The sequence below is a fragment of the Platalea leucorodia genome (assembly GCF_965183815.1).
Source record: "Platalea leucorodia genome assembly, chromosome: Z".
Classification (NCBI taxonomy): Eukaryota; Metazoa; Chordata; class Aves; order Pelecaniformes; family Threskiornithidae; genus Platalea; species Platalea leucorodia.
Genome location: NC_138858.1, coordinates 24,207,006 through 24,233,866, shown reverse-complemented (window position 1 = coordinate 24,233,866; position 26,861 = coordinate 24,207,006). Strand labels below are relative to the sequence as shown.

Here is a 26,861-nt window from a genome sequence, read left to right as displayed (position 1 = left end):
CTTTTACAGTGTCATAGTGTTATTTTAAAAAGGCATTTCTTCTGACTTTGCTTGCTTTTTTTTCCTGCCATGCTGATGATGTGACTTTAGTTCAAGTAATATGACTTTTGTAGAACTAGGAAGGAAAATAAGAATGTAAATGGTATTTTCTTTAAGCCTGCAAAGTTATTTTTGCTACTTCAGTGATCTAACTTCGAGCTATGCCTTCTGGTAAAGGTCACTGTTACTGATCTACTTATATGTTGCAAATGATGTGTGCCATAAGCTCTTCTGTTATCCTTGAGGTTCAGGTGCATCCTCTGCTCCCCTGCTGCCTGTTAAAGAGATTCTTCTTCCACACAGATCTTGAATCACTTGTTCCCCAAGTGTCTGGTGCAGCTGTATGGAAGTATTTTCTGTGAGGTGGGCTGGAGCAGTGTTTTGTGGGACTGGTAATACAGATGTGTTTTAGTGTCCTATTTCTAAAATCACCTCATCTGTAGAAATAGAATGCTCTATTGTTAAACAGTTATTTGGAATCACAGACCCATAGCAGTGTAAAATGAATGTGTACTTTAGAAATATTTTTGTTTTTTAAATTCTAAGACAATAGATATAAGTAGTACTTGAATTAATTCCAAAGATATCTCTCACTTCACATATATATCAAGCTAACAAAACTGAAGGGTTCATCAAGGCCTTTTGGCTGAGAGTTTAGTTCCTGTGCTACTCTAGTCTTGTGGAAGATTTGGCAATGAGGACTCATGCACCACTGTTAAGGATTTTTGTCATTCAAAATTCTTTCCATCCCCATAGGGTATTTCTTTAAGGAATTTCTACCTTTTTGTTGCTAGACCATTGTCTTCACCTTTGGAAACACTGGCGCCCCTTGATTGGCCATAGTCTGAAAGTGTGAACAGTCTGTAAAGTCTGTTCAGAGTCTCAGAGGGAAAAAATTTTCATACTTAGTAAGACAATGTACAGTCCTCATTGTGTGAACCTTCTCCATATAAGTACATGGATTTTGTGTTTTGTACACAGTTGTAAATTTATTTAATGCTTGTAAGTGGTAAGCATATGATGGAATTTATCACTATGTGTTTTCAGAGACAAGACACTTCAATAACAGGTTTGAGATGAGCTATTTCCCTAAGTTGTCCTTCAGCATTACTATATCAGTGTGTAGTTTCTTCTAGCTCACAACAAAACAATTTCTGGAATTAACGTTTCCATTTTATCAAATACTGTGATTTTTGTAGATAAAGTACTTCTTAAGATGCTAGGTTAAAAACTGGATACAAATTAAGGAAAAGAGTATAATAAAAAAATTATTTTGTGTCTGATATCACAATATCAAAGATACTTGCATATGTGAAGTGGCAGTTCAGCGTAATATTTGGAGGGAAGGGGATTATAAAGACATAACAGAGCAAAGGCCTTGACTATCTCATACATCGAAGGCTGGTGCAACTCTGCAAAATCAGGAGGAAAATGGGACTGAAACCTTGACTTTAGTAGAAGTGCTTACATAAATTATGGTTTACAGGATCAGATGCTGTATTTGTGGGTGTTTCTTGGCTGTTAAGCATGCAAGTTTGAACTATGTGGACAAGAGAATGCTTCTTCCTAAATCACTCGTCTGGGATACATTGACTTCTGCTTTTCTGTTGAGTATTATACTAATACAGTATTTTAAAATATTTAAGTTTCTTGCAGTTCTCTTTCTTTGGGCTAGAGCTGTTCTAGTTTCATACTGATTTTTATGGTGCAAACATAGAAAGCTCTAAGTCATATTGATCCAAGTCTTTCTTCAATCCTGAGGAAAAGGATTTTAGATTAGAAGATAGAGAATATATTTTTTTTTTTTTTAGCTTGCATTTCTCTACCCAGGAAACTGGATTGTTTGGAGTTGTGTAGTCTATTTTCAAGCAGCTTAAGGAACTGTATGTAGTATAAAAAGATTGCAATGCTTCTGTGAATGTTTCAAACATAATCTGCCTTTTTCTTAATTTAATTATTATCAAATAGGAGTGCTCGATCTGCTGTGATCACCTCACTTAGAGTAATATAATTCCAAAGTGACAGGCCTAGCTAATTATTCTTGCCTGTGCATGTTTACATAACACATAGGAACCTTAAACACTCCATTTCTAGGCTTTTTGCCTTCGATATATCTGTAGAGTATGTCTAAGACCTCCCCATTCATAAACAGCAGGTTGTCTCCTTTCTCCTTAATTGTTATAGATTGAGATAGGCCATTTTCTTCTTGCAGTAGGCCAAGAAGGCTCCTCTCTTAGCCTGCTAGCTATTTTGTTATAACCTCTTTCACTTAATTGGTATGGTTTCACTTGCGTATGACTAAACTTCTTATTAAAAACAAACAAACAAACTTCACTGCTACTTGCCTTTGTAGATGAAAGATCTGAAGTAGCAGCAGTTTAGTAAAAATTACCAAATGCATAATGGTCTGTTAAGAAAGGCCTTGCCTTAATCTTCAGAGCCCATTCTACCATGCTTGTTGTGGTAGCTTTGTCAAAAAATATTTCCATGCCTGACATCTTTGACACAAGCATCAGCATTCACTGCAAGCACTGGACAATTGCTTAGGATTGTTTGGGATGGATGCAGCCCTGAGTAGGGATATGCAGTCATTGTTGCACTGGATCCTAAGAACAGTCTCCAGCAACTTATTGCTACACTGAAGTCCCCTATAACAAAGATGATGTGTATTGACAGCACTGCAAGAAAGAAGCAAAATTACTATTGGTATCTGTTGTGCGTCAGAACTTATCTTGATGCACCATGCTTTCCCATCTTCTTTTCTGCTGCCTCAGTCTCTGTACAACCTGGGATTTGAAGATGAGAGAAAATGGTGTGGGTGAGTATGAGTGTGAGTGTGTGGAGAGGGGGAAATCATATCGTGTCAGTGCAGAGCAGGAAAAGAGGGAATGGTTGGGAATGGTTGTCTGTCAATACTATGGCCAAAAAGTCCATAATCATATTGATTGTATGATTTTTATGAAAATGTGCATTTGAGCAATGTATCTTGAAGAACTTAATCTGTTGGTAAGTAAATTCATTTATGCAATCCACCAAAATCCCTCACTTTTTTTCGACTGTCATTTTGCCCTTAGGTCTGTATGTATTGTTCTTAGGAATTATGTTAGTTTTATATGCTGAAACCAAGCTTGAGAAACTCTTGGTTTTCAGTAGTATAGACTCCCTGAACATTATACGAGACGTAATTTTATAGTTGCTCTCAAAACAAAATCTTGATGGTCTCCTCCTCCAAGCATCTATTTTTCCCAAATAGTTACCAAGTAATTTCCGGTTACATGTGGTGAGGTCAAATCCAAGACTGCTAGCTCCTGATTGCTTCATATTTTCAAATACAGCTTTTTGGAGGAAACTTTAGAAACAAGGTCATATGTTTCTGAAGTTTTGCTTTCCACAGATGAAATCTTGGGGAAAAAAGTTGATTTTTTTTTTTTTACCTTTTTATTTTTTTTTAATAGCTATCATAAAATTGCTGTTGATTATACTTGACTAAACTGTCATCTGTGTGTATTTGAATGTGTTTTCCCACTAAGATAGTAAAACACAAGTGAGGCTGAGCTATTTGGTTGAAAAATATGAGAGAGTTGAAGGACTGGAAAGGGAACACTGTGAAAGTACTGTAATAGTCTGCGCAACTTTTAAGTTCTGCAGGGGCTCCAGTAAGGCAGTTTCCTGTTGTTGTACTATGCTGTATTTATAGTAAACATGTGAAAATTTCCTAGCCAAGCTTTTAAAACTAAAGCATCTCTATACCATGCTATTTTGTAAAATTTTTCAATGTTTCCACTTCCATTGAACTTGATGAAAGCCGCCTAGGACTAAGCATTTTTGAAGCGTATTTCTGCTTTTTAAATTGCCAGTACGGAAGGTATTTTATTTTGACTTCCTTATTCTCGGAAACACTACTGGCAAATAAGAAAGTAAGATTGTGATTCTGTCGAATATGCAGTAGTTAAAATTGTCAAATCCTACAGCAGATTTTGGTAAGCAATTAGGGCATGTCAGAGGTAGTAGTATCTAAGCTCCACATCCAGCTGGTTGCTCAGATCCTCCAATTACTGTACTGTGAGTTCTTTGTGGAAGGCAAACTGTCTACAAGGAATATGAAAGAGCTATTTTTTAATGTCTAGAAGCTTGCAGAATCTAAATTATTACTTTCTACCCCCTTGTGTGTTTTTTTCCCCCCTGTATTGCTTGTTCACTGCTGAGTATTGTGTGGAAATAAAGGTTTGATTTTTTGTGTGGTATAGCAGCTTGGGGCTCTTAGTGACAAAATCACATTTTCTGTATACACTCTCAAATGTTTCAGAATGGGAACCATAGTATCAGTTCACTCCTTGGAAACATTGGCTTTACGAACATCACAGAGGAAGAGATATTCCTTTTTAGAGCTTGTATGGTAGGATGATTTTCTGTTTTAATTAATCTCTTTACTGAAATAGCTTTTGTGTATTAGCAAGTATTTTAAAAAGAGGAGGTAATTTCTGAGAGTAAATTAAAAACAAAATTTAGGATATACCCATGCCTTTCAAAGAGACATTGGCAGTGCAGGTTACACTCCATTTCTAATAATTTTCACTGACTAGATTTCAGATGTGTATTGTACACTGTGCAAATGTATAAGGGGCACAGCAGGAATTGGTTCACAAACATCCAGACCTAATCACTTGTGTTCTACAATTTAAGTTAAAGAATTTGGAATCTATAGATTCTTCTATATTTGGCAAAGAATGAGACAGAACACGCTTAAGGGTTACATACTTTTCTTTGACCACTGTACATATTTCTAGAAGTAGTTAAATTTTTCTGCAGAGGTATGCTTTCATATGTTGCAGTTGATTATCAACCAGTTTGTTAATCCAAAGGTCAAGTAAATTAAGAGTATCTTCTGTAACTGGTTCTTCATGTTTTTTTCTTTTTTAATATTTTGTCTTTTAATATAGTTAAACCCGTATTCCAAATCTTTTAAAAAGAGGGGGAAAAAAAAAAAGGGAATAATGTCCTACTTTTCCAAACATAATTTGATGTGTGATTTTGAGCATCTTCATGTTTCTGTGTCCAACTATGAGGGATTTTAAAGAGGCAGAATATTCAAAAAGTGACATCTTCCCTTTAGAAACTAAGGCTCTTAAATTACTTAGAAATAGAGGCATCAGAAGCCCTTCAGAAACATTTTAGGCGTAAGTATTAATTTGGCTAAAACACTAGCTCACTTCTATAGAAACATAGAATCACTATCATATAAATTGCAGTAACATTTCAAAATAAAAAAAAAGCTTTAGATTTTTAATAGGAGGTAGGAAGCTCTTTAAATATCACTTAAAACTTCCTTTCCTGTTTGTGACAAATATGTGATTTGTTGGTTTTATTATAATTAAGTTATTGACTCAGTAGATGGCACTCTTCCCCCTGAGTCACCAAGGTGCCTAGGTCATCTGTATTGAAGGTTCCCTTTTTTAAATACAATATAGAATTGATCGTGATTGCTTCTGCTCATTAGAACAAGAATATCAGTTGCCATATTCTGAGAAAATTTCTATTTAATTATTACATTCTTGTTTGTCTCAGTCTTGGGTACTTACTGCTGCTGGATAACGTGGTTTTTTTTTTTTTTTTTTCTTTCCTCTGAACTGTTGTGTGTGTTAGTGTTAAAATAGTTGTAACATCCCCCACATGCATATATTGCTCTACCCTCCACTCCCCATCTTGCACCTAACAGGGCCTAATTGTCAAGTCTTTACCCTCATCACTGGGTCTTGTGACTTCAGTAGAGTTATTTTCATACTAAGATGAAAATTCCTTGTGTAAAACTTATCCATCAGTTACCTTTCAGTGAATTTTATGTGAGACTTCAAGGCATGCAGTTGTGCTGATACTCTGTACTTATAGTATCAAAACAGAATCTCGTGCCATGGCTTCTTATCTGCTTTAAAGGTCTAATTCTGCTGCTGCAGACATAAATGCGAGTCACCAGTAAACCACTTTAACTGTAAAATACAGTCTTTAAATACATGTTCTTCATGTGTATGTTATTGAAATTCTTCTGGAAATTTAATTTTCCTGCCAATATGCTTGGGTCATATAAAGTTACAACCTTATAATTTTGACTGTCAGTACCTTTGTCCATGCCATGCTGTGGATGTCTGTGTCCCCTGAACCCATAGCACCAAGGGAAATAGGGCTTCACTATCTCTTTCATTATTCATACTACTTATGCCAAAGGCACCGAACTCTTATATGATCCACAGATTTGTACACCATGTGCTTTTTCTTTTAGCCTTTTATATAGCAGATTAAGGTGGTCCTGGTTTTTTTCTGGTTTTGTGCAGCTGGGTCATTGAAAAACAATATCCACACCATCTTCATACCTGTTCTCTAGTTTCCACAGTAAAGAGAGTTTAGCTACCTACAGATGGAAATAAGAACCAGGTTTTGAAATCTGCCCTTCTTTTGCTGCAGTTCATTCCATTTTATGATACCAATTTGAAGTGGCATTATTGGACACATCCTAAGTATTATTTCCCTTTTTTTTGAGAAGACATTAAAACCAGGGAAGTCCATCTTAAGCTTTTCATAGTATTCAGTGAGAGCTTCCTCAAAGCAGAGAAGAATGCTAGCTTATGCTGAACAGGCATCTTCTGCTGTTCATCCTGTATTTTGTTTTACTCTTTAAAAAGTGTAAAAGTGAGTTTTTCCTTCTTGGGATCTGGTAAAATGAAAAGATAAATCCTCGTCAGGCTCCCAAACAGAATTCAATTTACAACTGAGATGTATTCCTCTGATGTTTTGTGGCATTTTGGTCTTCATACCTGTGATACATTCTCAACCAGCAACCCATAGGTGGTTTAGTAAAAGCCATTAGTTGTCATTGCCCTCAGGTCTGGTGATCCGTGATCTGTGATATGGTGATGAGCACTGAGGAGCAGATCCTCCCAGAATCAAATTTCTTTCTTTGTGGTGACTTAGAAAGCAGAATTATTGTTTAGTGTCCTTTGTTGTTTTAATGCTCTTTTAATGAACTACCAGTCACAACCTCTGTTGTTCTCCAGATTGGATGGTAGAAGACCTGTCTTTCTCTAGATTTTTATATACCTGGACTTTTTTTCTCTAGAAGCAAATTGCTTGTTTTCTTCTTCTCTCCTAAACAACTTAAGCAGTCTTCATGTGACTTGAAATAAATAATAGCTAATTACTTGCTGTTTTGCCTAAGCCTTACTGATCCAACAGATTATCCTGAAAATGCTCCCATGGCTTTAAGCCCATAGTAGTTTTGAATGGATACCTACATGAGTATTCAGAATTTTGACAATTTACTGCTACTCTGCAGCCTGAGTCTTTGTCCATGTGGTTTGCAGCCTGCTAGGAAGATACACTGTGTTCTAGATACTGCAGAAAAAGGATGCTTCTACAAATGTGCACTTACCAGTGTATTTTTCAGTTAATGAGCAATCATTGTGACTTTTTTTCATAATTTGGAATTGAAAGCTTTTGTATTATCTCTCGGAGCATAGTTACCATTCAGGGCAATTCTTTGTGGCTAACTTGAACTTTATCATTAGTGTTTCTTTAGGTATAAGAAGATATGTGTCCATATTACAAAACTTGTTAGAGTGACTGGCATTGTTTTTAGCAATCAGACTTCACAAACATATCAATGATCTTTGATACCTGAGTCTTGCATCAGTTTTGGAAGGGTGTTGTGAAAATACTTGCTGTGGCATTACAGGTACTGAACCTGGTCTGTGAATAAAGGGGGAGACTTTTTTTCCCCTATAAAACCAAGTTATGATTAGTTCTTAAGAGTAACAGATTCAGTTAAGAACACTTAAAAAGTAGAAACTGAAAAACTTGAAATATTGCGTTGTTTCAAGTCAAATACGTCTTTGATTTTTTTTCCTGTTTCTAATTCTACCAAAAAAATCAAAAGATCAAGAAGTGATTTGCAAAACATTGAGATAACTTCTGATCTGTTGTCATTTAAAAAATTCTAAAGCATTGGCAGTAAGACTTTTCTGTTTTGCAGTGAGATGTAATTTTGGTAGTCTGGAATTCATGTAACCTTGCTAGTTACTCACTGAAGAATGCTGAAGCTTAAGAGTTCTTTTAGTAATGGCTTTAGATTCTTTATAAGACTGACTGGGCTGTCAAGTCACGGCCTTGGTCTGTGGAGAAAGAGGAATACTCAGATCATGTAACTAAAGTATTTTTTTCATATGTTTTATTGTTTACGTTCTTTCCAAAGTTGAGCTGTAGTTCTTTAATGACTTACAGTTGATTTGTTTTGATGTTTTAAGAGCATGTTGACCTACACGATTTTTGTGGGAAGACTCCTATACCTACATACAGTAACACTGGTGCCAGCGAAATATAAGAGTGTGTGTAATAGTTCAGACATATGAGCAACTTGCTACAAAGTACCAGCAAGATACTACAAGTTAGTCCTGTTTTGTCACACGCTAAGCTGACTCAGCTAATCTTTCATTGTCAATAAGCTCAGAGTTACGCAGTTATGATCTTGAAGGAAGAGGTGCTTTAATGTCAGAACTAGAAGGATAGAAACTGCCAAAATTCATTATTTCTTTCCAATATGGCCATTTACAAATCTTCGTTTTAAAATCAGCTTTGTGCTGAGTTGCTGAAGGGATGATACTTCATGACTATCTGATGCTGCTGTTGGAGTCAAATCTCTGCTGTTGGTGTTTGTTACATTATGTTAGTGCAGCAAGTGTTCATTATTGAATATAGTATTATCATTGTTTTAGTTATTTCTGAACATTTTGTTCAGGTTGTGGTCTGAAAACTGTGGAACTTGGTATTTTATAGAGCTGATCACATTCAGCTTCCAGATGAGTGGGGTTCTTTTCCAGACCTTTTAAGCTGGCTCTTTGGACAGCAGTGAGGTTGCATTTGGATGGCCTTCACTCTGCTTCAGCCAGACCCATGGCAAATCTCTCATTTATTACTCTCGGCAGCTTGAAAAAGGGAGTGCTAAGTGATTGGATAAATAAGGAGGAAGAGGTACAGGCAGTTCCTTAGCTTGCACATTAATTTAGCTGTAATGAAAGGTATTTGCTTATATTGTAATTTTAGGATGGTTAGTCCTGCTTAAAAATTGCAAGGTCATAAGTAATGCTGACAAATACTCATTGTCCAGATTCTTTCAGAAGAAATGTCTACCCTATGAGCACTTTCAACCACCTGCCAAACTGGAGTGAAATACATTAGGCAATTCTGAACAATATATTTGGAAACACTAAAGAACAAGAAATTGTACTCCAAACACTAGCAAAACTAAGGAATTTTTCAGATGTGTGAAATGCAATCTGTTAAGCCATGAAAGTGTTTATGGGTCTTTGACCAAGATTGGTTTTGAAGCTATTCCATTTTAGTCATATTTTGGCTAAGAATCTTAATTATTTAGTGGTTAAGAAAATCAGCAGCAAACAATAGAATAGTAAGATATGCAATTGGTCAGGATGATTGTGATGTTTTGCAATTCTATTTTTGGTTATGCCTTGAGTCAATTAAACAGATTGTTTGGCAGTCTGAAAAACTTTGTTCCTGTACGTGACCCTTTTTAAAAATGGGATTCTAAATAGTATGGTGCTATGCTAGGGGTAGTAACTTCCTGAAATGTGTGGCTCTTCTTTGTAGTCTTTGCACTGCTGAATTTGCTCTCTCCCTGCATTACTGGAAGGAAACTACTTCTGCGCATTCTTTTAAGTAGCTCTAGAACTTAAATACATTTATTCATCTAATATTTTTACATTTTTAACTACTAAAAAATAATTTTTTACTTCAGAGTTTTTGCTTTAGACTTTTACAAGTTCTTCCATGCAAAGGGGGAATTTGATTAAAGTATTTACATTTGTAAATGACTCGTATTTGTTGAATAAAGCCACACTTAACATTAATAGAGACACTAAAATAACTAAAACTGAACAAATTAAGAACCAGACTATTTTTCAGAACAGAAATTATGGTTAATACATTGAGAACAAAATCAAATACTGGTATTTTCTGCATGTTATCCAACGTCTTTCCAAGCATCCTTACTTTATTAAACTTCTATGTTGATCTTTATTTCTGTATAATTTGGGTGGAAGTTAAGTGTTTCGATTCACTAACTTAGCATAGATCAAAGTAATTAGATAATTTTGTGATTTTAAAACAATAAAATTCTCCCTATTTTTCAGCCACAATTGAGAGAAATGTTTTATCCGATGGATTTAAACTTTTCTTGTTTCCAGATTTTATGTTACTTACTTGCATTTATTTATAATGGTTTAACTACATTAATTGCCAAAACTTACTGAGCTGGAAAAAATAAGGCATGCTTACTTTTCTTTCAGCTTGAACTTCTTGGATTTCTTACGATTAGTGTTCTAGGCAGTTGTGTTGGCATTGCAGAAGAGAACGTGTTCTACAGGACAGTGTCAGGTGCTTAAAACTTAACAGTCAACTAACTGGGGAGTGTGGTTCAAGAGATTTCATGTGTAGTTTTTAGTAAGATGTAGGACTGTTCCAACTCAAGAGTGGGATGGGAAGGGAGACGTTTTGCCCTTGATTTCTGTATTGATAAAATATTTAGACTACAATAACTATGGCTGTAATGAAGCTTCCATTTGGGGTATGTAATTTACTTTCCTTTTCAATGAATATTCTGAAGAGTTGTATTAAAATGTCATTTTTATTTTTCCATGGTTATTAAATATACATTTTGAAGATCTGCAGATAACACCTACTTAGAATCTATGGGATTCGGGTTGGAAGGGACCTCTGGAGGTCTTCAGTCCAATGTCCCCTGCTAAGCAGGGTGAGCTATCCGATCAAACCTGGTTGCACAAGGCTTTATCCAATCAAGTCTTGCAAAACGTGTTTGGGCAACCCACTTTACTGCGCAACTGCCCTCTGTGGTGAGTTGACCCTGGCTAGATGCCAGGTGCCCACCAAAGCTGCTCTATCAGTCCCCCTCCTCAGCCGGACAGGGGAGAGAAAATACAACAAAAGGCTCGTGGGTCGAGATAAGGACAGGGAGAGATCATTCATCAGTTAACATCATGGGCAAAACAGATTCAACTTGGGGAAATTAGCTTAATTTATTACTGATCAAATTGGAGTAGGATAATGAGAAATAAAAACTAAATCTTAAAACAGCTTCCCCCCACCCCTCTCTTCTTCCTGGGCTTAACTTCACTCATGATTTCTCTACCTCCTCACCACCAGCAGCACAGGGTGACGGGGAATGGGGGTTGGGGTCAGTTCAACACATGTTGTTTTTGCCGCTCCTTCCTCCTCAGGGGGAGAGGACTCCTCACACTCTTCCCCTGCTCCTGCATGGGGTCCCTCCCACGGGAGACAGTCTTCCATGAACTTCTCCAACATGGGTCCTTCCCAGGGGCTGCAGTTCTTCATGAACTGCTCCAGCATAGGTCCCTTCCACAGGGTGCAGTCCTTCAGGAACAGACTGCTCCAGTGTGGGTCCCCTGCGGGGTCACAAGTCCTGCCAGCAAACCTGCTCCAGTGTGGGGTCCTCTCTCCATGGGTCCACAGGTCCTTCCAAGAGCCTGCTCCAGCGTGGGCTTCCCATGGGACTACAGCCTCCTTCAGGCATCCACCTGCTCCAGTGCGGGGTCCTCCATGGGCTGCAGATGGATATGTGCTGCACCATGGACCTCCATGGGCTGCAGGGGCACAGCCTGCCTCGCCATGGTCTTTGCCACAGGCTGCAGGGGAATCGCTGCTCCAGCACCTGGAGCACCTCCTCCCCCTCCTTCTTTACTGACCTTGCTGTTTGCAGAGTTGTTCGTCTCACATATTCTCACTCCTCTCTCCGGCTGCAATTGTTCTGTGTTTTTTGTTGGGTTGGTGTTTCCCCCCCCCCTTCTTAAATATGTTATCACATAAGCGCTACCACTATTGCTGATGGGCTCGACCTTGGCCAGCAGCGGGTCCATCTTGGAGCTGGCTGGCATTGGCTCTATCAGACATGGCGGAATCTTCTAGCACCTTCTCACAGAAGCCACCCCTGTACCCCTGCTGCTACCAAAACCTTGCCACGCAAACCCAACACAGCCTTATGGGTAAAAAAGTTCTCCTTTATAGCCAGTAAAAATTTCTGCTCAGCATTTAGAACTTTATAAGACTTGGGGGAATAATTATTTTAATAGTGTCATGCTAGTATTCAGTATCTGGTAAAAATAAAAAACATAAGTTCAGGTCACTTTTAATACAAAGAAGTAGTCTGTCAATTCAAAAAAATAATGGAATTATCCTTTCATAACATTTGTAGAGGAAACAAAACTAGTTTTGGAAATACAACTGCCACTGTTTTTAAAAAAAAAAAAGTGGGTAAATGCTTAGTGGGCTTAATAAAAGTACTGAAGAGGAATTTATTGTCCCACTTCAAGACAGGTTAGCTTTGAAAGACTAGTTTACAAAATTAAGGCTTGAATAATGTATGGAAGGTTAAAACTAAGGAATCAGTGAGGAATTCCTTTTGACAATCAGGTAGTTTTAATATGGAATTAATAGCTTAGTTTGAAGAACTCATACGTAGGGAAAGGAATCTGACAGGTACATCCCTTTGCAAAACAGATTGCTGTTGCTGCAGCCCATTTTCTTTCTCAGCTAGTACTGAGTCTTCTGTGATTCTTTATTGGCAGAAGTACTAAAATAAATTGCACCTGCTCCACTCTTACATTCTTTAAGGTATGGGGAACTAAGTATACATGTGTGCAGACAGTCTGGATAGACACAGTTGACTAATCCCAGTCCTTATACAATAAGAGTAATGTGGTTTGTGAAGAGCCACTGTTGTAAAATAAGTTACTGTTCTCATGGTATTCAGCCATTCATTCACAACAGTTAGTTGCTGTTATTAAAATGATTTGTAAAAAATAAGATAGACATGATAATGATAATATATGTCATTCAGACTTTTTTGTCTTGAATAGAGGAAATATTTCTTCCAGCTGTGTATTGTATGGAGAAGAAGATGAAACAAAGATTTATATGCAGTTCTGGATTGGATGCATGGGTTGCACTTTCTGATACACATAGACTTCAGAGATCAGTCTGAGGTGCAGGTATTCTGTTGGCCAGCGCATTTAAAAAAAAAAAAAAAAAAAGAAAACCAAATTAAGTCCTAACACGACAGGACCTTTGGGTCAATGCACTCTCACAAACTTGGACAAGATCTCAGTCATGTTGTTCTTCTTGTAGACTTATTCTTTGTTCACTTCTTTTAAACTTACGTTTGTTACAGACATTGCTTCTGCCGCCATTTCATTCTGTCACTCTGTGCATTTCTCTTCTCAGTTCACAGGCAGTCCACAAAATTCGTTATCTTCAAAATTTGTTAGCTGTAGAACACAGCAGTGGCCTGTTTGATAGAATTTATGCATGTCATCTGGAGAACTATCACAGATATCTAGCACTTGGTTGGCTTTGTATCGTTCTTTAAGCACTGGCAATCAAATTAGTTGCTGTCATTTCTTGAAGAGGAGAAATCTTTTATTGTAATTTATCGTAACACGCGCTTATAGAAATAAACACTAAACTTGTAAAATAGATTATTTTGCTGCTAGAACAAAAATTCCTTTTGATACTTGTAAGGGTTAAAAATCATTTGAATGGAGTGATTGTCTTTCTTTGTGACCTTAAAAAAACCTCAGCAAATAGATTTTATTCCATTGACTGAAGAAGCTTTTAATTACTGCGTTAAGCTACCGAAATTTAGTTCTGTGTAAACACAACTCTGTGATTACCCAGATACTTTGTGATTGTTAATTGGGCCCAAGCACAGGGCTTATTGTTCTTATCATGTTCAGGAAAAATAAGTTGTAACAGTACAGAGTTTTTAATCCTTTTTCTCAGAAATTTTTGAAAAATATCAACCAGAAGCAACAGAAAATAATCACTGATCTTCTTTCCTATTTTGATTCTATTATTTGATAATATTATGATTTTACTGAAAAGATTTGGGCTACATGTAAAATATACGTTGTTAATCCAGCAAATTAAGTATTAACAGTTATGGGGAAAAGAACAAAGAACCTTATTATGCCATTGAGTAAACTGGATGTGATATGCCTACGTCTTGAATAGTTTGTGTCATTCTGGCAGTCTTATCTCAAAAGGTCTTAGGAGAATTGGAAAAGAGAAGCAAGGATGATCAAAAAAATGCATGACCACCTTTACCAGGAATGACTAAGTTGAGGACTCTCTTAGCGGAGTCAAATTTTGGACAAGTCAAATCTGGGAGAATATTACAGTGATCTACAAAGTTACAGATTGTATGGAGGGCATAAATAAGGAACAATCATTCATTGCATCTTTCAGTGTAAGAACTAGAGGCTGCCCAGTAAACTTAGCAAAAGAGAGGCTCAAAACAAGGAGAAGGGAGGCAGCCCTTTATGCAAGAGTTTGCTGATGTTGAAACTCCTTGGCAAGTCACTTTATGGAAGCTGGACCTGTGCATAGGTTGAAAGGTTGGCTAGGCAAGTTCACAGAAGAAAAATCCATTGAGAGTTACTAAATACCCAGAAGCACATCTGTTTCAAAAAATCTGAGCCAAAAATAGTTGAAGTTGGTAGAGTATTAGGGTAATTGCCTTTTTATACTTGCACTGGTGTTATTCTTTCTTGGGCATTCTCTTAGATCATCATGAAGGCATGGTACTGGGATAGTGGAATCTTTGGTCTGGCCCATGTTGCAATTCTTATGTTCTTATTTTTGTACCAGGTGTGGTCTGTCATCCTAATGAACTGCTACTATTTACAACCTACCTCAAGTACCAAGCGTTTATCCTGTATACAGTGTGAGTAAGGGCAGATAAAGTGGGTTTTGTGTATAAAGACATGCATGATCTTCTGAGAGACTTGTAAACTAATTATTTAAAATACTCAGAAAGTTATAAAAGGAAGAAAGGCCATATCCACAGCAAAACTTATAAATATATTTGCAATATGTCATTGCTATAATTTATCTGATTTATTTCTGTACAACAGAACTAAAACTTGGTTAGTAATCATAGCTGCTAGCTGTGTTTCCCTCCTGCCAAAGGTCTAGACTAGTGGCTTCCTATAAATGGTTTAGCATAATATTTTCTGCTGTATGGCAGGATGCCCCCAACCACGCCTATGTAATTAGTTTTGCTAGTCTTCCTTTTTCCCAGACTTTGTTGCATTAGCGCACTCTAAAAAAGCATTGCCCTGCAAGCTGCTTGAGCTGCTCTGAGTGAATGTCCTTTGAACAAAGGCTTTATGTATTAGTTGCCAGACTTTTCCCGAATACACTGATAGAAAAATTATTCACAGTGTACTTGGAGTAGATATGCAGAAATTTCAGTTCTGTTCTCTAGGCCAGCTTTAGTTAATCACATCTGTGTAACTAACTCTATCTAAATTTTTGCTCAGTACTGTGAATACAATAAAACTATGGAATCACTTTTAAGGAACAGAATACGGCAGGTTAAGCATTACCTATGTTGTGATAGTGCAAATGCTGAATCTCTCAGTTGTCTCTGAATGGTGATGAAGTCACAATTGTGACTCAGGTAGGTAGCTCTACATTTCTGATGCACTAGTATAACAATTTTTGCTGTGAATCCAGAGCTATCCTATGGAAAGAAAATTAGATATGCCACAGAAATGTTTTGAAACACTCCTTGTAGTTCTGCTAGATTTAAACTCTCTAATTATTTTTATAATTTTTATAATTTTCACAGTCTTCAGCTTGCAAGCTTTGTTCCTTACTATCATAATTACTTTTCAAATTTTTACAATTTTGAAATCTACATGTGGTTTATCCAGATACAGGGTTTTTAATGATTTTGTTGAAAGATGCCTGGTTGAGGAGTCTCAGTGTTGAAGGGGACCTAAAGCCTAGCTTGAAACAGAACTAACATGTTCTGAAGAAGAAGGATGGATTCATCTAAGATTGGACTACAACTGCTAGAAGGCCTGGAGTTCCTTCTATATGATGGCTTACGCTGTCTGTACTGCTATCAGTAAAGTGATTCCAATATACTGAAGACTCAGTCAAACCTCTTTAGTTAGCTTACGTGCTGGTGTTAAATGCAGAAGCACAGAACTCGGTGCAGGGTGTAAAAATGGAAAGAAGCAAGATAGTTCTTTGGGTGGCTACCCTAGGCTGAGCCTGTTGATGCTGCTATGACTGCCATGTGGATATCCCGCAAAATTATGTTTATAGTAGGATAGGCCTGTTTGTATAAGCTAGTTGACAATAGCTTGAGCCATCAATCAATCTTTGATAATCTTAAAGCTGTGGAGAGAGAACTCTGCTAGAACTTACGTTCACTGAGGATCACAAAAGAAAATACATGGAGGAGGGAGGAATGAGTTTGAGCAGCAAGCCTGTACATGTTGGATACAGAATAGAAAAAAGGAAGAGAGAACTTCTAATGATGGAGAAATCAAGGCAGAGCAGAGTGAAGTGACATTGCTAGTCCACGGTCTGCAAGGGGCAGGCTTTGGAACAACAAGTGCCTGGCTGTTTCTTCAGTGCTAGAGTTTGCTTGTAAAGCTGTCTCTAGAGTAATTCTAGAGTCTACATTGTCAATTAAAATTGTCTAATGAGTTTGTACAATGTTCATTTGCCTTCATGATGTTGTGATTGAGCTGATACTTTCTTACTTTGTAGTCCTGTATGGTCTACAGAAAGGTTCTGATTAGAAGAAGAACGCGGGGAAGGGAAGTATTCTGTTGTTTCCAGAGTTTCAAATGATGTTAACAGTATGTCAGCGGACAGCAAGGAATTATCGGTATTTTTATGCTACCTAACTTTAATCCACTTGATGGTACTTTCTTAAGAGCAAGGATTGCTCTGTGGTAAGTGTCATATCTGAACGAGTCAGCAGTATTAATCCTGTTTAAGTCATTTTTTTAGTACTAGTAGAATACTGACATTGTTCTTCTAAGTTTCTGTAGGTGTCTGTCTTGGATACTTAACTAGATCATGATCTAACTGTTTGCAGCACTTGTTATTCTGTACTTCCCCTTACTTCATGCTCTTCTCATTGCTGTAGCTGGTAAGGACATGTTTCTCTATGAGGATCATCGCTTACATTGGAAAAGGAAGCTTTTAGTCTGGATGGCTGTAGAAACACCATGAAAAGTGCCCAAAATGTAGATAAATACAGATAGTCTTAGAAAGCAGAAGATGACTAAAAAGCCCAAATGTATTATTTCCTCAAAATAACAAGACTTTAAGGCTAATCCTCTGATCTTTGGTATGATGACTTTTTGTCAGTGATTTGAAATGGTGTATCACGACCTAGGGTATGTTTCAAGCTGAGGGTCTTCACCTTGTCTTTAGAACTATTTTAGTTTACAAACTCATCTATGAAGTCCTCTATTTTAATGTAATTAGTATCCTTTGCAATAGCTCTGCAATATGCTTGCATGACGTATCAACATAGTGTTGAAGAAAAACGTGTCTGTTGATGTATTTTTCATGAACTTAGTTGAAAATTTTTTTAGACACTCTAGGGGTGGAATTTGCATTGAGAGAATCTTTTATTAAATCATTATCTCAAAATCAGCTTTGTACATCTGTCCTAAGTACATTGATAATGCTACTGATTATGGTAAATTTGCAACTGCTATTCTAATGTTACATTGCCTAAATTGATGAAGACAAATGACAGCATTAAAAAAATTGTTTCAGAATGGAGTTTATTTTTACTGTTCTGACTGCATTTGCAGTTTAGAAAAGGTAGTATGGAAATGTTTCATCTACAGTGCAATTATTTGAAGTATTTCTTTTCATATAAATCAGGAGAATTAGAACTTATAGCAGTAATAGTTTTTCTAGCTGTACTTGAGAACTTCATTTATCCACCCAAGCTAAGTATCATAAGAAGGTCCAATAGAGCCAGACTTTGGTTGTCTATGGCAGTTTTAAAGACATGGAAAACTAATAATAGAAAAAGCTATTTCTGTTGAGTGATGTGTAACATGTAACATTATGCTTTTCCTTCCTTGGTTTAAATAGCTCTTTCTGGTTTGAGGTTTTTGAGGAAGAAACCAAATAAGACGTGTACTTTATTTTAAGGCAGAATGCTGTTGCGGTGTACCACTTTCTGTAAGGCTAAGGATATGCTCTAGTAAAGCTTTTAGAAAGACATCAAAAAGTACTGTGTTATAAAGAGTATTGCTGTTTGTAGCCTGTGCAAATCTAATGAATGACCAAATTATCTTAAGAGCGATGAACTGTTGAAGAACTGTGATACAAAGCTTTTTATAAAAACTGACCAAAAGTCAGTATTTGTTTTATAACTGTTCTTCCACACAATTCTCTACCATTAGTGACATTGTCTGCACTTGCAAAAAAAACACTTTTTAATCATAGCCAAGTATATGTAAGCAAAAGAATATGGTGAAACTACAAGCTGCTCACTGTTTTTTCATTTTTGTTTTCCATAATTTAGAAATAAGAGTTGGAATTGTCAGATAGCTTGAGGTTTTTGATCCTTTTAAGGGAAGTGTGAGATTTCAGTTTGATTCAGCAGTGGTTCACTTTATAGTTGGAGGTGTTGGAACTAGGTTAACTTAATTTTTTTAAATAGGGGTTTTTGGGGTCTAGTCTTTTAACAGTTATTCAAATATGAGACAGATTGGGTGCATAGATAAATCATGTTGCATAGCATGAAGAATAAAAAGTAAAAAGATTGAATTCTAATGAACCCTTTATGTTTATTGTTGAGCAAGGGTGTATGAAAAGGACAGTCCTTATTTGAATAGCTTATTGTCAAAACCTGCAATAATAAAAAGCAAGTGTCAAAGAGTATAATTTGGTTTAAAACAAGTGAAAAATAAAACCTTCTTTTCAGAGATAATATATTTGGATATGTTCCATAAAAATGAGCTCTTAATAATTTATATCCTCTAGTCAGGACAGAACCAGTTCTTAGGCTTTATTTTGTTTTCTGACAACCTTTTCAAGCAGGTTAATTGGCAAATCCTGTAGTATTATATATATGAAGTACCTGCTGAGCTGTCTCAAAGTTATGAAGAGCTTTATGTCTAGTCATACCTATTTGACAGTTTTGTCTAGCCTAAATTTTCTTATATTCGTGTACTTCTTATGTTTATATTCCAGCCATCTTTGTAGGTTTTTCCTCAGCAATTTGCTGTGATTATATTTTTTGTTTCCTAAACTCTTTTTCAGTAAGAAATATTCCTTCAAAAGCCTCACTTATTTCTGTCAATATCTATCTCAAATATTACTCAGGCATATTGGTAGCTTTCAGGTAATTTTAGAGTAGATTTATGTGCTTGTAAGTAAGTAGCTTGTGTTTCATAGTGGTTTTGAACAGTTTGCATTTCTAATAAGAGTTTTCATGCTTTATTCATTTATCATACTTAAAGAAAATACATGCTGTGGGTTATTCTTGTTGATTAGTTAAATTCTTTAAAGTGTATCCCATGCTAGTATTCATGTATGTTTCCAGTTCTGTTATATGTATATTTCTATCTCAGTGTTGAATTGATGCAGATAGCCCTTCTTTCTGGCACAGTAGATATTTCCAGTAACATACAGCTAGTGATAACTGTGTTTTATAGAGATTCTTTTCCTGTAGTGGGCCATTTCACATAATCAGACTGGTGAAAAGGGCAGTGTTAACTCTGAATGTATAAATACACAGTAACATGTAAGAAGTAGTAATTAATTTTGTCTTTGTATCTACTACTGTTAATACCACTATGAAAACGACTTTTTGAATTGTAATATACATGCTCCAGAAAGTTTAAAAAGCCCTAGAGCTCAAAGGAAGCTGGCAGAAAGGCCACAGTGTAGTGGTGCGATGCTGATAAAGTTCAACTTATTAATCTGTTTTAAAAGAAATAAAAAAAATTATTTCAGCATGAAAGAGACCTGTACTGGGACAGAGGGACTCAACTTTGCTGTTAACGGTGTGACAACATCCCTGTGAATTTGTATCTCTCTCTCTTTCTCTTTCTCCCCCTTTTTTTAAATAAGGGAATACACTTGCCTACATAGAGCTCTGTGTGAACTTCATGGTTGCACGATTACATGCATTAGGCCCGCAAGCTGACAGGTTGCAGGGATCAGGAATAATCCTCTCTCCTTTCCCTGCAGTGTACAGCTAGATGGGAGAGAAATGTTTGTCTTCCTCTAAGGTGTCTGGGATTAGCTGTAGCTGCAAATAGCTTATCTGACAAGATTGAGCAGTGCTTACAGTATTTACAGAAAACTCGTCTTTCTTATGTATTTGACTTGTGTTCTACTCAAATGATCAGGATCATACCACTCATCAGATTTGCAAAGGAAAGGGATTTTTCTGCAAGTCAGAGTTGCAGATGACTGAAACTTCTTCAAGAGGTAGTCTGTAGCTTACATCTATACTAATAAATTAAATAAACCTGTCAGTGACTTTTTTCTTGCACTGAGCACTGCTGGCACAGAACTTCTTGTGTCCATGCTATAAGGCTGACTTTTCAAGAACAGAGTAGCTTCGTATGTTTTGCAGGCTCGTAATTGTGTGTGGCCACCTTCTGAAATTTTCCTGGGAATTCTTTGAGAGTAGTTGTTGTCATGAGCCAAATCTGTGCAAGGAACTTTTTTTTTTAACAATTTGATGAATGTTTAAAACAGTTTGATAATACAGATAATAGAATTTCAGTGTCCAGGAGTGTGGTCCTTTTCACTTTTTAATTCAGTGGTATACATGTATAATTTAGCATGGGGCATGCTCATATCCTGGCAAAAAAGACTAGAAATTTTTCCTTTTAAGTGCCCTTGGAGGACACACTAACACTTGCTCTCTGATTCATGGCATGACAGGAGGCTATTGCTGCTCCAATTCTTGACCATCGTGTTGAACTGATAATAGTCTATCTCTGCAGTTTCCTTCTGGCTGATCTGTCAGTCAGAGTTGTCAGTGACAGCTGTACATCCATCGTGCATTTCCCACCTGTCTGATGTGGCTCTTCAGCAGCCTGCAGGTGTGTCCAGAAGTCCCAGACCTCTTCCCCATCTGCCTCATCAAATGACTTCTGATCCATTCAGGGCGGGAATGGACACGTAATTAACAATCTTGCCTAATACCTCTTTCCACATTCCACTTCCCCAGCCTGGTCACACTTCAAGGATATATGGACCCACTTTAATAGGAGGCATATGATCCTCTCTTCCAACTCGGGCAAAGGATTTCCTTGGCTGTCTCAAAATGGTCAGGCTGCCATCTCATCCTGAGGGTTTTTACAACCTGCATATCTGTATTCTTACATGCAAATTTTCTGTGGTGGCTCTCTTACATGTTCTGTCAGTGAATCAAAAAGAAAATGTATTCACATCTTGCAAACTGCATTTTTGCATAACTCTTGTGAATGTTGTTATCATTTTTAATGCTTGGTTGAGATAATGTTGGCTTGAGAATTTACCTTTTGGTTATCTTTGGCTCCTGAAGTATTTATTAAGGTCCTGGTGACAACTATGACCCATCTTCACCTTTGTGGTGGTGTTGGTTGGTTGGTTGATTTTGTTTTTTTTTTTTTAAAAATAGCAATTAGACCAATCTAATCTCATGGATAATCTGGGTGATTTGTCATTTCAGGGTTTCTTGGCTTGAAGCTACTCTCTGGCAAGTATTGACTTTGTAGTCTTCTGCATTTTGGAACCCAACATCTGTGGGTTAAATGGATTCCTTGGAAATTCAAAATAAAATTAGAGGAAGTGGTGCCAAAAACATAATAGGCAAGTTAGGCCAATTTGGTTAAATTGTGTAGAGAAGCAAATGATGGAATTGAGCAGTTTGGTACATAAAAATGGTAAAAGCTTTCAAACAAATAATAAGCAGAAACCATCCATATGAAAGGAAAAAAAAGAAAAAATGGAACTTGAAGGTGATGTAGGTAAAATAAATCATTGGACATTGAAAACTTAGAGTTTTTTTCTGTTAAACGGAGGTGTAAGAGTGTATGAATGCTCCTTACAGGAAATTAATTATTGCCTATAAAATTTGAATATTTAATGAAGCCATAATTAGAATACATTACTACCTGGGTATGTTCTTGCAAAAATAATTAGTGTTTTGGAAAATAAAACAATATTTTCCTTAGTTTTATTATCTAATTTAAGTTTCATTATCATCATGTTTTCTTACAAATGCTAGGCTATACATAAGGAAGAACACTTGCTACCCAGCATAAGCAGAAGGATACCATGGTCGTTGTTTTTCAAAAATATGACAGGAACAATGGACTTAATTCATATCATTCTCTCCTATCACAGTTCCTTGTGAAACTGAACTGAAGATGAGGAGTAACTTCAGATTCATACCTGCATGAGAGTAAGCAGATTCGGGCCATAAGGGCAAATTTTCAGCTCTGCTGAAATCAGTGACAACGTTTTACTTGAGTTTAGTGGAACTGGCTTTCTTCTTAAGTATCCATTTTATCTAAGGATTTATGCCTTTAATTGTTTTTTCCGGTTAGCACTGGATATTAAAAAACATTAGAAGACCAGTAATTTCTGTGTATTGCACAGACTTCCTTGTGTTGAGTCCTAAACTACATTTTAAAGAAATCGAGCAAGTTTGGGTTTTCTCCCTAAATAAGCCTGAGCTCTGTCTGCTTTCTTTGAAGAATAATTTTGCATGAATTTCAATAGAATTAGGTTCAGGCTCCGTCCTAAATGCAGAAATAACAAGTTTGCTTCCTTAGATATGTAAGAGGCAGGAAATACTCAGTAAAAATCTTTGTATCTGTGTCATCTTAAAGCTTTGTAACATACAAAACCTGATTATATTCCAACACATTTTATGTGACTGCTGATTTGATTTCCTCCCCCTCTCCAAATAGCAAATGGGAAATAAGTGAGAGCTTTATGTACATATAGGATGGCAGAGTTTGAATGACCTTGATGAGATCAGTGTATGTGAACTTTTGAGTACAAAATCCGAGCTTAATCCCACAAACTGCTCCACACTCAGTACCTTTAAAAATCACAGGAATTCCATGTGGTCACAGCAGTCTACATGCACAGAGAGTTTACTGGATTTGTTCCAAATTTTCAGCTTTGTTACTTTGTCCATGGATTTGGCTTACAGGCAGACCTTAACTCTTTTAATACTGAAAGGTATATATCTCTTGATCAGACGCCTACATGATAAGTCCTTAGGTTATTTTAAAGAGAAATGTCTGGTGGCCTGAGATTAGTAACTACTTGGGTTAAAAATTAAAGCATAAAGATGGTATCTTTTCATCTTTGTTTTCACTCACTATTCAAAAGAATAGAAATTATTCTGAAACATACTGCAGGGAAATCAGTATAAATCCTTGAAAATCAAAGGCATTGTAGGAGTGTTCTCATATCACTAGCCATATCATCAGATTGCATATTCAAAATATGAAGGTGTAATTAATGAATTGACTGCTGCATGAACGCTGCTATTATTAGCTATGCTGCAGAAAGCATTTTAATTCCATTTTCAGCTCCAGATACTTAAAATGTTAACTACACAAAAACCCACTTGAGCTTCTGTATTTAAAGGATTGTTTCTAAAGTGATGAAAAGTCTCCCTTAAAGGAATTATTTAGCTTTTTGTAAAAATGTTTTTCATTTTAGGTTGTTATAGTATACTCTTAAGACATATAATCATTGGAAGATAACGGGAAGGGAACTATAATGGCAGTTCATAAGATTTTTTTTTAATATAATTGTTGGTGTAGTAGTTGAGAGTTATAGTTTTTAATTAGAATCAAAGTTTAAATACTAACAGTTACAGTTAATTTTGTTTAGTTGATAAGTGTGAGACTGTAAGAGGATTCCAATTATGTTCAAAAAGTAAAAGTTCAGTGTTTTGAATCAGTAGCATTCTATAGGCATGCTGCTGTAACTTCGTAACAGCATGGTAGACTGCTTTATGGAGCCGGTGATTACAAAGATCCACTTTAACCATTTTTTTCTTACTGGCAGGTGTCCCACTGGCCTGAGGCCAGCGGCTGTGAGTGTACTGCAGCTTGTGGTTTACACCAGAGTGTAGAAAATGCCGACACCAGCTGGCTGCACATAATTAAGCTGATTGCGGTCTGACAACTTGAACTGTCATACAGATACGTGATAAATATACAAAATATCTTACAAATTTGATTTTCTGACATATTTTATCTACTTTTTTTCCTCCTTAACAGATATGATATCTGCACTTATAAAAACAAGCCTTGTGGAACACTGGGTAAGATTATAAAGAGAAATATCAGCTTGTATTTGCTGTTTCCTTGCTTTGTACTCAGCTATTGATTTATTGACTGATTAGATCTTTTTAAGTTTATCCTTCCAAAATTTTGCCATTTTATAAACATGAAAACCAAAAGGTAACCTAGGTGGGTTTTGGCTTTGATACATTGCTGGAAGTTTAAATTAAGTGAGCTGCTGATGTGTATTTCTTCTCTGATAGCTTTAGTTCTGATAAAACCTAGCAGATGACTCAAACTTTTTACAGAAGAGAACTTGCTGTTTATTTCCATTTAATCTGTCTCCATGATCTACTTAAAAAAACACAAGTCAAAGACCTCAGGAAGGTTAAAACCCAAACCAACCAACCAAACAAGAAAACCCTCACAAAAGAAACAGACTTTGAGGTTTACACTGTTGCTGTGTTGTACACAGGGAATACAGCTTCAGATCATTCCTTTCACAGACTTAGAGAAAAATACCACAGTGATATAAATTACAGTAATATTGAAACTCTGTAAAATGATGCTTTGACAATGGAGAAGCACACATAGCAACCTTAGGTGCAGGATGGAGAGCTATTGTTCTCTCCATACCTAAATTTGTCAACAAAACTTATTTACTATAGTATAGTTATTACCTTTAATAGTGCTTTAATATATGAAAGAAACATTATTCAGTGTAACATTTATTTATATTTTTTCAATTTGCATCCTTTCATAAGCCTCTTTCTCAGAAATAATTAAAGATACGATTCTAATTCGACTCATTCAGATTATTAGTACTTTGCTCAATCAGAGCTCATAATTGTATTTGCTTTGTCTTTCCCTGTATTACTGTATGCTTTGATAGCCTTAACTCATGTTAATTTTTCTGCAAGTCCCGCTCAAGTCAGCATGATGCTTCTGGCACAGTAATGTAGTTTACATGGGGAAAGGTACCAGAATTTTGCCTGCTGTAAATATAAACAATATCCATAGCATGTTTTAGTAAACGTCAAATGATGCTGATGAATTTCTAAATGTAACTGATTTTCTTTGACATCTTTGTGGAGGACACAAAACTGAAGAGACTGTCTATATTGATGTCATAGAATTGTCTTTGCAAGTGTTAAAAAGAAGAAAGTTTGAAAGAGTGTACATTCACGCACGAACTGTTTGATATTTTTATGTGATATTTTTAACACAGATCATTAGTGTGCTAGTTCTTACTGTATCAGACTTTGGCATAAAGGCAAATTCTGCTTCACTTGAATCCAGCATAGCAGAGGATAGACTTTGGCAAATGTTTTATTAAACAAAAGGCTTGATTTTTTAAATAAAAATCACATATGGTATCAGTTCCAACTCAGTGTTATAGGACCCTTGGCAACACAACCATGACAATTTATTTGCATTATAGACATTGAATTGGAGAGGAGACAAGGCCCTGTGGCCCTCTTTTGCAAGGGATTTAATATGCTTAAGTCCCACTGACCTCCAGTAACTAAAGCATACATTTAAGGAGTCTATGGACAAAAGTCTCAGAGAGGTCTCAAAAGGTCAAAAGAAACCTGAATCATTGGTATTCTAGGAAGAAACAGAAGTAAAGGATTTCATGTGGCATAGACATCTCTCTCCTATTCCAGTTTCCTAAAACAGGGAATCTTTCATGGAACCTCTTAGAAAAAATAGACCTCAGGTGTCTTTGCAGCACATCTGTGGCTCCAGTGAAGGACAACTTGTTTTTTAAATCTGAGCCATAGACCGAGTTCTTGACTTGATCTCTGTCACTTTCTGCAAGCATAGTATGGAATTATATTAATCTGGTCCTGTAAGTCACTGAAGCAGGTGCTCAGTTATAAGGTCTGAAGATAGAGATGATGTTATCACTCAAATGTGGTGGACTTTGCAGGGGAACATGGTGGTATATAAGTATTGCCATGTTGTCTTCAGAATGTCCTACTCAATTAGAATAGCATAAGTGAACTGTAATTATTGTATTTTCTACAGGTTGCACACTGCAAAAAATACACAGATTTTTCTCCATGGATAGTCTTTTTTCTTCTGATGTTATATCCTTTCCTTAGTGGGTGTGTCTACACTAATGATTTGTTTATAGCACTAGTAGTGTTTTGATGCAAATTCTACAGACACGCATTGTCACCTTTTGCCCATGTCAGTTTGGTTATCAGAGTAGTTTCGGTTTGTGCAAAGTAGATTTGTTTTGGAGAAAACTAAGTCAGAACACATACTCCCCAAATGCTCCATATGTGCCTACAGGAGACGTTAAGGTCTATGTTACTACACGGGCTGATACCCTGTAATGTTTTTTCCCTTTAGAAAGCTTTGAACCACATGTGTAGTGAATATGTTCAGCCTACAGGATTAAACTAGTCCAAAGTAGAGTGTCCAACCCACTTATAAAGGTATGTAAGGAGCCTCAATATCAGTGCTTCACTCTGCTGATCCACTCCTATGGCTCCAAATTACTTGCTAATGTGGACACAGACAGAAAGCACTTGTTATCTTACTACTTGCTTACTGTTAGTCCAAACAGAATAATTGGAAGTGCCTGCTCATGTAAAGAGTATGATTTCTCTTTTCCCCCCTCCCTGCCCC

The 26,861-nt window shown here is 36.5% G+C and overlaps 1 protein-coding gene across 1 annotated transcript in view; it reads left to right on the top strand.

The window, feature by feature from the left end:
• The window catches only part of ADAMTS6 (ADAM metallopeptidase with thrombospondin type 1 motif 6), a gene marked incomplete at both ends in the record, with an annotated part of 152,447 nt that overhangs the window by 31,556 nt on the left and 94,030 nt on the right, over positions 1-26,861 (top strand). The window contains one exon of the mRNA XM_082337589.1: positions 24,219-24,262. Within this exon, the coding sequence (XP_082193715.1) occupies positions 24,219-24,262 (44 nt within the window). The remainder of the gene's footprint in view (positions 1-24,218; positions 24,263-26,861) is intronic.